General features: G+C 37.7%; 1 protein-coding gene across 1 annotated transcript; it reads left to right on the top strand.

The window, feature by feature from the left end:
* Positions 1 to 286: 286 nt before the first annotated feature.
* On the top strand, positions 287 to 3,151 carry LOC111467216 (guanylate kinase 2-like). Its single transcript, XM_023112043.1, has 11 exons — positions 287 to 578; positions 765 to 821; positions 951 to 986; positions 1,076 to 1,183; positions 1,267 to 1,343; positions 1,417 to 1,546; positions 1,625 to 1,987; positions 2,075 to 2,196; positions 2,283 to 2,418; positions 2,498 to 2,643; positions 2,728 to 3,151. Exons 3-11 carry the CDS (start codon positions 984 to 986, stop codon positions 2,843 to 2,845), a joined length of 1,203 nt encoding a protein of 400 aa, XP_022967811.1. The 5' UTR covers positions 287 to 578; positions 765 to 821; positions 951 to 983; the 3' UTR covers positions 2,846 to 3,151.
* Positions 3,152 to 12,814: the final 9,663 nt, after the last annotated feature.

The following is a 12,814-nucleotide window of genomic DNA, read 5'->3' as shown; positions in this document are numbered from 1 at the left end:
ATCATAAAATTTAAATATTTATAAGCTACAGCACATTACTGAGATCAATTACATATTTTAAATATTCTTAATTTTTTTTTAAGTAATATACGGTTAGGTTGAGATGTAACCCTATTTTACAGTTAGTGGGATTAGTTGGGTTGACCCAACGAAGAGCGGTAAACTCGAAAAATTCGTCTAAACCAACTCAAAGTAGTTATTCGGCCATATGAACACCAGCTCAAGCACAAAAACAAAAAAACCCTAAAGAAAACCAATGTTAATGAATCAAATCGCTTAGGTAAACGAAAAGAAATACGATTAGCAATAAGCATAAGCATCCCGCAAGAAAACGAAAGCCGGTCTTCTTGTTCCGTGAATTGAATGCGACCCAAACCTCACCCCTTTCGCTTACAAATACCCCAATGCTCCTCTTAACTTCCCTGCGCCTCTCTTCTCTTCCGCCTTCCTTCTGATTACTACCCATTCAATCGAAAACAGGAATTCAGAAACTGGGTCGTCTTCGTTTCTTGCTATTCCCCTAAAATTTCCTGCGATTTCACAAGCTTAGCCGCCCCTTTGTTCAGAATTCGCTACAGGTATCACTGTCTAATGCGCTTTAATTTTGTTGATGCATACTGGCTGTTCGTTGATTTAATCCCGCCCCTATTCTGGTTTTTTGGCTTTGATTTTGCTGATTTTCGCTAGGTTTTGCCTCTTTGGCGCATTTGTTCTGTGAATTTCTTGAGATCGTAATTATGAACTTTTGCACTTTCCATTGACAGCATTGATAGTTCTTCTTCTGGGAATTTCACTTTTGGAGATCTTTCTGTGTTTGGAGGGTTCGAGCTCTGAATCCCCTGTTTTCTTGTTGGTTTACGTTTTGTAATTCGATTATCATGTGAAGTTTCTTGTTGAATCCTGAAATATATGGTTTGAATCTCACATCTCATTCTATCTATCTTGATCAGGGTAATCTAGAATTTGGAGGATTAAATTTCTCCATGGTAAGCTTTGATTCATTAGGTGAATTATGTAAAAGGGTTATATAGTTTCTATATTGTGATACGATTTTGCTGGACTTTGTGTTCATTAGGGAGAAGCCCCAGCTTTCTTTGTTCATGATTTGAAGGAAGGATTTCGTAATGGGTTCGGTTTAAAATCGAAAGGTTGTGAAACAGCCACTGTCATCGGCGATAAAACAGTATGCTCGTTTAGTTGTATCGTATCAATTTTTATGAAGAAATTACCTCTACTAGTCTTGATTTTTGGATATGCTTTTAATAGTATCTGGTTGATGGAGGCTGTGACGACTCGTTGTTGTCGTTTCAAGTTCGAGTATTTGATCATTCCATAGGATTGAAGTAAGTTTCTCCCCCGGCTATGCGAATTTAGTCGTTGGGTTAAGGGTTTTCTAAGCTCTGGTGGGATTTGTAGGATCAATCCAGTTGTTTTGGGAATGGTACCAAACCCGTGTAAAGGGCATTCGGCAATCGCTTTGAATGAAGATCGCATATTGTTTATTAAGGGCGGATCCCCCTTAGATGACTCTTTTTGGTTTCTTGAGGTTAGTCAGCTGAAATTATCATGTTTCGGGGCGTTTGGTCTTGTTCTTATGATGTTTAATCTACTTGAATGTGAGTAGGTGGATACCCCATATGTTCAAGAACAAAGAAAGTCATTGGGTTGTGAAGTTGTTGCTTGGAGTAAAGGTGTGAGGGGAACTATCGAGAAGCCGATCGTTCTTAGCGGTCCATCTGGTGTCGGTAAGGGTACTCTTATATCCATGCTAATGAAAGAGTTTCCATCTTTATTTGGATTCTCCGTTAGCCACACGACCCGTGCTCCGAGGAACATGGAGAAAGATGGCCTCCATTACCATTTTACGGACCGTAGCGTTATGGAGAAGGACATAAAAGAAGGGAAATTCCTCGAGTTTGCTTCAGTTCATGGAAACCTCTATGGAACTAGTGTCGAGGCAGTCGAAGTGGTAGCAGATGCAGGAAAAGTATGCATTTAATCATGTTCTTATTCTTAGTTGAAACGAGTTTCGTGTCTGCAAATCTAAAACATTTGTTGTGTTTTTGTCCTGTAGAGATGCATTCTCGACATCGACGTTCAAGGTGCAAGGTCCGTGAGGGCTAGTTCCTTGGATGCAATATTCATCTTCATCTCTCCACCATCAATGGCTGAACTCGAGAAGCGCCTTCGTGCTAGGTAAGTTAACAACTCCATTAATTTTCTCATTTAAAATGTGTTCCCTTCATTTTAACCGATCTGAATATGTGTCGTTACACCCTCAGAGGAACCGAAACCGAAGAACAAATCCTAAAACGACTGCGAAATGCTGAGGCCGAGATCAAGCAAGGCGAATCGTCTGGTATATTTGATCATTTCTTGTTCAATGATAACCTTGAACAGTGCTATGAGAGTTTGAAGGTAATGGAATTTTTGCTTTTGGTTTATCTCTTAGCTGCTATCAGACTTCTCATACTTTTGTTCTCTTGAATTATTTCAGAAACTTTTGGGGCTTGATGTGAGTGTTCATAGTTGCATTAAATCAGATTTGGACCTTCCTCCAATTGTTCATTCGGTATCGAGGATCGATAACAAAATTATAATAACCTACCGAACTTCAGACCTCGAGAATGAATCTAGGAAGATGTAAGTACTCGTAGTCGAGTCTCGATGATTTGAAAGTTGGTGTGTTCAATGTGTTTATGTATATTATGTTCTTTTGGGGAGCAGGATTGTGTTGGATCTATCGTCGCTCAAAGGCGGAGCACCTGGCCGGACAAGAGGGTTGGAGGCTTATGCTATCGACTCAGATTCGAATGGCTCGAATATGATCAATCAGCCTAGCTAACGACTCGACTCGTCCACCCATGATTTACATTGCTAACATGCTCTACCCTTTTACAGATGATGGCAAAGAGAGAACGGTCTTACATTTCGAAACGACTTAACTAGTTTGATTTTTTCCGGTATTACGTTTTGTTTGGCGTTTTAAGTTTAGGAAGAGAAATGACTCGAAACAATGTCGGAAAGATGGATCGATGATTATTATTTAATACATTACATAGGCTGTGAGATATGGTCTGTGTGATTCTCATCATTTATTCAATACTAATTATTGTTGCTTTCACTTCAAATTTGAAAGTCCCTTTTTTTTCCAGATTTCTTTTGATGCTGTTGAATGGGTTTTCTGGGTTCTTCATTCTTTGTTGAAATTTAATTCATGATTGTTTAGATTAAATTATAAATTTAGTCTTTGATCGTAGCAGGTACATTATAAACCAAAAGAAGATGGATTTCCCTCCTGAAGATCATTGGACTAATCAATTTTCGTCCCCGATTGACAAGTGCAAATCAAATCTTTTGGTACACAGTGGTTAAGAAAAACCTCCCTCCATTTGAACAGAAGAACGAGAAAGACGAATCCAATTATGTTCTATTGATAAAGGCATTTTTTCTACTACCTTTGATATGGAGTGAGAAAGTCTGATGGTTGCTTCTTTCGGTCGGCTTTGGGTCTCTAAGGATTTTGAGTTAGATTTTAAATGAGTATCTCTAGCGATTCCGTTTTGGGTCTCTAAGGATTTTGAGTTAGATTTTAAATGAGTATCTCTAGCAATTCCGTTTTGGGTAGACTAGTGTCGATCTCTAGATGGTCTAACTCCTTTTCTTACTTTAAAGAATAAAAGTAGACAGGGGAAAGTAAGGAAGGGCGTTGAGCGGAAGGAATAAAGCAGACAAACGTAAACTTGATATCGAGGAATTTAGAGACTATCAAATTAAACCCTAAACTTTCGGATCGAATTATTATTTTCTTTTTTTTGGAATTATAAATAATTTATTATAGAGATAGTTATTATGGTTGTGACTGAAAGGAACGAAATTGAGAAGAGAAAAGGGGCCCACCTCCATGTTGGCATAATGGAAGGCTGCAGATGCCAGCAAAGGCATTGTACTGTTCGCAAGTGGAGGTGTGGGGTTCACAACTGAAAACTGCTTTAACTGCCATTCATAACTCTATGCCAACCTTCTTTTCATTCCTTTCAACATTTTATTATTATTCTTTTAATAATTTTTACCTATGTATTTTCTTTCGTTCGAGAGATGTTTTGTTTGAACTTTGCAGGAAGACTCGAGAGAGAGCGATGAAGAGATTGATATATACCACATATTGACTAGTTTCTGTATTTGGTTCAAACGTCGAGATAAACTTGAAATTCGCTGAAAGAAAAACTGAAGAAGAATCATAATTGTAAATTTTCATCAACATGACGATATTTTTCATGTCTATGAATTTCAACTACCTAGTTTACTAAATGAAGAAGACATGAACTCGAGTGCAATCTTATTTATAGTTCATCTTGAAAGTTAAAATGTTCGCTGAAACGACTCATACCCATATTTTAAAATCAAGATTTAGTATCTGATGGCTCTGATATTCTCTTATATTTCTTGCGACATGATCAAGTTACTTACTTCTAGTTTATTAGAGTGAAGACTATCGACACCGACCAACATGATGTATATATATATATATAATTTAAAGAATAAAATAGATTGAAAAGAAAGTAAATATAAAAAAAGAAGGATATGGAAAGATTCTAAAGGGGTAATGGGTTAGAAAGAGTTTATGATGAGCAGGTGGTGGCCCACATAATGGGGCTGCAGCTGCAGGCTACAAGTGGTAAAAAAGAACACATTTGAACCAATAATAGGCTTCCGTGTAGGACCTACTTTCCCACATGGCTTGGTCTTCAAGCTTTTGTTTTCACTCCTACAATTTTTTACCCTAATTAATGTTCCCTCCATTCAACATTTAACATTTGATTGAGTTTTAAATTTTTTTTTGGATTTCAAATAGTGTTCATTGTCTTAGATAAAAATTTCTTATTTTCTTCTTTTCGGGTTATGATGATAAAGAAAAAAAGTGTTACGATTCGAAAACGGTCGGAAAAGGCCACTCTGTAACCCCATTTCCCATAAAAAAAATCTCTCCCCTCTCCAACATTCCTCACGTCTAACAAACCCCTCCACCATAATCTTTGGTTACCATAGAAGAAAGTTCTTACCATATACCATAGACGCTCCTCTGAATTTCATAGAGTTCCTCGGTAATCTTTCAATAGAATGTAATCTCTTAGGGGGAACTACCTCGTGTATGCATGTTCAATTGTCTGTTACTCTAACTGACTTGCTTCTACACTTGGCCATGTCATTTGGCTCGACCTTGCCTCTACTCTAGTGCAAGGTCTCTTTAAGCAACGTCGCATCTCATTGTCATCTCGATTCCCAACAATGCGATCCATGCATCGTGATGACATGCCATGTCTCGGAATAGTTCGACCATCTTGGCTTACTTGAACACATTCGTTGGGGGCTGACCCATGTGTCGACAATCTCAACGGGACATCTTGAACATCCATCTATTGTGGTTCTCATCAACCATGAGACTCTCTCGTGTCCATACTAAATCATTTACGACTCCGCTTTGGATAGTGGGTGCATAGTCCAACCTCTGATACATGGATTGGGGGGCAATACTAGTACACCCATGTTGTCTGGTATTGTCTTTGAAAGACCTTGTTTAAAGGAAGATGCCCGAGACGCTCATCCTGCGATGTTCACACACTTTATGACACACGTATGTGCCACAAGGTAGCTCGCTTAGGCCACAGGGCCTAGGGATGGTGGAGAGTTGACACCATGCTTCCCCCTAAGGTACATTTTGAGGCATTTTCAATCTTCATCTGGTAGACGTCATTTTGGTGAACGGTCATATGGTGTTGTGGAGCATCCATCCAATGTTTGATTGCCACAAAATTTGGCAAGTTTTCATATTTCATATGCACAGACTTGACTTTAGAATCATATGTCTAAGTTCCTTTCGGAACCTTGAATTTCGAGGCTAAGGCCCAAGGCCCTACCCGACCCTTCAACAAACCTATCTTTGGCCCTTTTGTCTACTTGTTGCCCTTATCTTGTTTATGCCTCATTTTAGCTTCAATGCCCACACAGTGTGGTGTGTTGGATGATGCATCGTCCTCCTTGTTGCATCATGACATTTGTCTAGGCCCTCGCATGGCCGGATGGGCGCCACTTGAAAGTCGTCGTTTTGCTTGTTGCAACGTGAGGGTCACAACCTACTTTTTTCATAGTATGTTGTGGCATCTAGCCTCCTCCTTCATAAGCAACTTAGCCTAGCTTGCCCACGACCCAAACCCATCCACACTTGACTCTGTTGAATAAAACTCTTTGTGAGAAACACTCACACTCTTTGTTAACACAAATCGAGAATAGATTACAAGAAAAATATGTAGAATACTACTGCACTTTACTTTACTTGAGAGTACTTGGAATTTCTTGGGTTGAAAACTCTTAGTGGAGAGATATTTAGGGAGGCTACACAATTTATTTATAAAATATCTAATCATTTATTACTAGAATACTTAAATCATTTTTTCTAAAATAATTATGTATCCTTATTACTAAAATACCTGAATCATTTTACTAAAATATATAGATGATGGACTCTACAATTGTTGGGCTTGACCCTATTGGGCTAGTAATGATACTTTAACACTCAGCATCAACACTGGTTCTCATTTACCGCATCATATTGAGTTGACAACGAAAGCTCTCATATTTACCAGTATTCAACATTTTTGTAGACAAATATGCCACTTAATCATCGGTATTCTTCCTTCAAGAAATTTTCTCTAATAAATAAAATAGTAGTGCACCTCTACATGCTTTGTTCTAGAAAGATGTAACGACCCTATTTTCCTATTTCCTACTGAAATGAAGTCACTACCATATGCATGAAATGCCATTTTTATGCGTATACATTTTTCATGACCCAAGTTAAAATGGATTGATGCTATGGAACGACCTCCATATGACCACATAGGTCTCAAACGACTTCTCCACCTGTATAAGAAAGGAAAAAGGGGTGAGAAAAGCGCGGCTGTTATAATGAACTATTACCCGATTGAAATCTTTCTAATGATATGATCATTACAGGAAAGAAGAGGAAAGAAGAATAAATAAAAGGAACTGTAGATGCAAGGTATCGATCTATGTACCTATTGCATGCCAAGTGAGAACTTTAACATATAAGCTACATCCTCATATATAAATTAAAATAATTATGTAAAAAAAAAAAAAAAAAAGAGTATATTATAATATTCAAAATTTGTTAATTTTGCTTCATAACATGATTTAAATCAAAATACATAGTGATCGAGGTAAGTGAACCTACTATTGAAAGCTGTAAGTTTGGTCGGATGAATTGTTATGGTATATAGTAACGTAAGAACTTCTAATTATATGAATTTTAATGAACATCATATGTGTTATGACGTGAGATTACGTGAGATTTATAGTAGAAATGTGATGTTTATGATATATGAAGGTAAATTATGATGTTTGAGGATGACAACATGCTAGCAAGGAGACAAATGAAAATATTCCAAAAGAAAATTGTTATAATAATTCAATAATGAATTGTATTGTACACTCTTATTTGATAAGACCTAATGCATATGGTATGTCTACCGAAAATAAATTTTATAAATTTTGGTGATATAATCACGAGGGAGAGTGATGATATGCCCGGGAAAGGTGTTGTTGTTGTAAAAACAAGAGAGAAGGAGAAAGAAGAACTCTTAAGAACGGTAGATTAAAGGAAGAGATGGATGAGAGAGCTCGAAGTAAAGGAGAAAAGGGCAACGCCAAAGCTTGATATCTCTCTAATTCTTTATTTTCTTTTTTTATTTTATTAATTTTGTATGATTAATGTTGATTACTTTATTTAAATTAATTTTTATGGAGAGCTAAACCTTATCGCAGAGGTCGGAGAGTTTTATGTAGTTAAAACATGTGGATAGTGTGATTTCAGTTTATTAAAGAGTTGTTATTAGCAAATTAAACGAGAAAATTCTCGGTAACACTCTAGTTCTATTATTGGGATACTTAAAGTTAATTGAACGCTTAGAAATAATTTTCTTTTATAGTCTTATCATGTTGTGAATAGAAATTACAATGATTATGGAAGTAATCACCCGTGCACAAAAAAAAAGGCTTGAAAATCTATTAAAAGGAGTTAAAATTCAAGACAAAGTTCAACCACTTATCTATTCAAGCTATTTAGCAAAACCTTCCTCAATTATTGATTTTCTCATTGTTCTTTGTTTTTGATAGCCATTACTACACAAGCATATTTTTTTTCAGATAGGTTACAGTTAAGTAATAAAAAATAGCTTCAACGCAGAAGGGATGATTTATTTATTACTTGCTATTTGTGACAATGTATACTTGCATTTATTATGGTGAACTTTACACCATTTTACTATATTACCTTCCCGAGCTTGGGCTAAAAAGTTTTTTTGCTTCAACTATGAGCTGGTTTACAATGTGAGCTTGGACATAAATCGGACAGCGAATTTCTTCTTCAACCTTGAGAATTTGCCTCCACGGCGTTTCATGACGATAACCAGACTACGGTGGCAAAAATTTTCCTATAAATTAAAGGACAATGCCAACTTAGATATCTATGAATCTATGTAATACAACCGCCAAAACACACCAAAAAAATTTTAAAAATTCGTAGGGATACTAGAGGGCATATCAGTAAACATCAAGCTCATGTTGAGGATTGTTGGGAGGGATATCGACATTGTTCTGATGATCATTATAGGAATGAAAGAATAAAATGGAAGGAAAGGGATATCGACATTGTTCAAAATGAAAGAATAAAATGGAAGGATATATGGAGATACAAGGTATCGATCCCCATACCTCTCGCATGCTAAGTGAGCATGTAAAGGAAAAATAACTATATTATAGTATTCAAAATTTGTAAATTTTCCTTCCGACCTTGTTTTAAATCAAAATAAATTGTGATCAAGGTAAGTGAACCTACTATTGAAAGCTATAACGGATGACTTGTTATTCTATGTAATAAGGTAAGAATTTCTAATAATCTAAAATTTAAGGAATGATATGTGTTAGGACCATGATAGTTTTAGTAGTATTGTGATGTTTATGATATTTGTATGTAAATTATGTCATGATTTTGTGATGTTAGTCGGATGGGTATTAGTACTCAAGCAAGCTATGTGATAGAGCGTCTCACTGTGAAGAAGGGCTTGTGTTGGCCACATGAGATGAAACTACGAAGCTATTTTTGGTGAAGCAGTGAGGATTGTAAGGGTCTCGACAAGGTCAGGATACCTTCGGATGAGGATCAAAGAGAGGGATATATCGAAGACTACTTTCAAGAGCTATCATGAGTAAAGAGAGATTACTGTTAAGTTCTTAGACTTAATCAATGCCTTGTAAAGGTTTAGGTTTAGAAAAATCGAATGTTCATGAGACTTTCTCGATATCGTCATTATAGTCGTCCTTGATGATATACCAGTGTACACCAAGATGGAGTTAGTTAACAGGGAAAACTTGAGGGAAGTTATGAGCTCATCAATTGTACGTCAAGTTCTTGAAGTGACGAGTTTGGTTGCTGGTAGTGTCCTTCTCATATCACGTGGTATCAAGTTTGGGGATCAAAGGCGCAGTAGAAGCATACTTTGAGTTGTTTATATGGTTTCTAGTACATTGTGCAAAGTACATGTTGAAAGGTATGACACTTTAATAGAAGAGCACCCGGTAGCTACTCTACATTGAGAAAGGACTAGTGACATAGTCCTAGCTCGAAGGTGTCTACTTAATGAAGTACTACCGAGTGGTAGTCAAGTTCAAGTATTAGGTAGCCTTTTGTGGATCGAAATAGGGTGTGAAGACGGTCAAGGAATATGATTTAGTGCCCAATGAACTGACAAGGTTTACGTCAAGTTAGCCAGTATGGAGATGATGAAGATGAACCACCTCATTGCTCGCTTCAAGGATGAAGATGAACCACCTCATTGCACGCTTCAAGGATGAGATCTAGGATTGGAGATTGTCAAGACTTCCTCTAGTTACATAGAAGCACTAACAGATGACAATGCTTAGGTAGTGACCCTAGAAGGATAAAATGTCACAACGAGAGGCAGGGTTAGCTCTAGGAGCAATCTAGGAGTTAAAAAAATGTACATGCACGGGGAACCCGAAGGAGTGTTTCGAAGAAAACTATATTTGATACGTCTTCATCATCCATAAGAGGATGTGTAGTGAACGGATGAGTTATGGCCGAGACAATGTAGAAACTTGGGCAAGAAAATTCTACAAGAGAATATCCTACCTTTGGGCAGGAATAATCAACCTTACGAGAATGAATTTTTGACGCCCAAAAATCTAACAAGTAGCTCAACAAATTTTATAGTCAAATAGAGATAGAGAGTCCAATGGAGTTTTCAATCTCTTCAGACCACAGTCTGCTTCGACAAGACTCTGTGTTCCCAGAGATAAGAAACTCCTGAAATAGATTATTACTGAAGCTCATGATACATCTTTTACGTTCCACCCAGTAAGTACGAAGATGTATCAGGATATGAAAGAATGTTATTGGTTGTCACGGATGAAAAAGGACATAGTGAATTTCGTAAGTCGATGCTTGACATGCCAGCAGGTGAAGGCTCTGAGCCTGCACCTATCAGGATTGCTACAACCCTTGAATGTTCCTTCATGGAAATGGGAAGCAGAATGTATGGATTTTTTCTTGGGTTTTCCAAAGACCAAGTAGAGTTCTAAGATGGTCTGGGTAGTTGTGGATAGATTAACCAAGACAGCTAACTTCATTCCAGACAAGACCATATATCAAGTGGATCGATGGACTTAGTCATATGTTAGAGAGAAAGTACACCTACACAAAATGTCAGTCTCCATTGTGTCAGACCGTACACCAGGTTCACCAAGACAGCTAACTTCATTCCAGAAAAGACCACATATCAAGTGGATCGATGGACTTAGTTATATGTTAGAGAGAAAGTACGCCTACACAAAGTGCCAGTCTCCATTGTGTCAGACCGGACACCAGGTTCACCTCATAGTTTTGGAAAAATCTTCTAAAGGCGTTAAAAACGCATTTAAGATTTCGCACGACTTTCCACCCACAAACGCATATGTTAGAGAGAAAGTACACCTACACAAACAGGTTCACCAAGGCAGCTAACTTCATTCCAAACAAGACCACGTATCAAGTGGATCGATGGACTTAGTTATATGTTAGAGAGAAAGTACGCCTACACAAAGTGCCAGTCTCCATTGTGTCAGACCGGACACCAGGTTCACCTCATAGTTTTGGAAAAATCTTCTAAAGGCGTTAAAAACGCATTTAAGATTTCGCACGACTTTCCACCCACAAACGCATATGTTAGAGAGAAAGTACGCCTGCACAAACAGGTTCACCAAGGCAGCTAACTTCATTCCAGACAAGACCACGTATCAAGTGGATCGAAGGACTTAGTTATATGTTAGAGAGAAAGTACGCCTACACAAAGTGCCAGTCTCCATTGTGTTAGACCGGACACCAAGTTCACCTCATAGTTTTGGAAAAGTCTTCTATAGGCGTTAAAAACGCATTTAAGATTTAGCACGACTTTCCACCCACAGACGCATGAACATACGGAAAGACTAAATTAGATCTTAGAGGACATGTCATTGGATGCTGGGACAAATATATACCTCTTATGGAATTTGCCTATAGTAACCGCTGTTACTACAGCTAGTTACTACAACTATCAAGCTACCCTTACACTACAGTATGTTTGGAAGAGGAAGGCACACAACCGGTAATGGGATCAAAGTTAGCTTAGATCACAAACACAAAAGAGTTATGAAAATTGAACCCAAGATTTATAGGACGTTGAAAGAGCTGGGCTCGTGGCGTATTTCACTGAGTCTTTTGGGAACGAAAGTTTGCAATCTTTTAATGGTTGTGATAATTCGGCTTATGTATTTAGACTTATAAAGTGTATTTGGAGATGTGGGGTATTTATTCTCGTACCTCTCGCATGCTAATAGAGCGCTCTACCATCTGAGCTACATCCCCATATTTAGTACACCTAAGACCATACCAATGTGATAGAACATGAAATGCTTCACGTTTAAGATGAGTTATGCCAACCTTTTTGGGATGAAAGTTTTTAAGAGGGGAGAATTTGTAACACCGGAACCCCAACAAGAAATTAAAACAAACTTCTCAATAGTTGTGATACTTCGGCTTATGTATTCAGACTTATAAAGTGTATTTGGAGATGGGGGTATCGATCCCCCGCCCCTCTCGCATGCTAAGCGAGCGCTCTACCATTTGAGCTACATCCCCCACATTTAGTGCACCCAAGACCCTACCAATGTGATAGAACATGAAATGCTTTGTAATGCCAACTTTTGGGGACGAAAGTTTAAGGGGAGAATTTGTAACACCCAACCCCAACAAAAAATTAAAACTTCTTAATGGTTGTGATACTTCGGCTTATGTATTCAAACTTATAAAGTGTATTGGAGATGCGGGGTATCAATCTCCGTACCTCTAGCATGCTAAGCGAGCGCTCTACCATCTGAGCTACATCCTCACATTTAATACACCTCAGACTCCACCAATGTGATAGAACATGAAATGCTTCTGTTCGGTAAGATGAGTTATGCCAACTTTTTGGGACAAAAGTTTGGAGAGAATTTGTAACACCTGATCCCTAACAAGAAATTAAAAAAAAAAAACTTCTCAATAGTGGTGATATTTCGGCTTATGTATTCAAACTTATAAAACGTATTTGGAGATGGGAGGTATCAATCCCCGTACCTCTCGCATGCTAAGCAAGCACTCTACCATCTGAGTTACATCCCTACATTTAGTACACCCCAGACCCTACCAATGTGATAGAACATG

The sequence above is a fragment of the Cucurbita maxima genome, unplaced genomic scaffold, assembly GCF_002738345.1.
Source record: "Cucurbita maxima cultivar Rimu unplaced genomic scaffold, Cmax_1.0 Cma_Scf00033, whole genome shotgun sequence".
Taxonomy (NCBI): Eukaryota; Viridiplantae; Streptophyta; class Magnoliopsida; order Cucurbitales; family Cucurbitaceae; genus Cucurbita; species Cucurbita maxima.
Note: the sequence above shows the minus strand (reverse complement) of the source record. Positions and strands in the feature narration are given on the sequence as shown.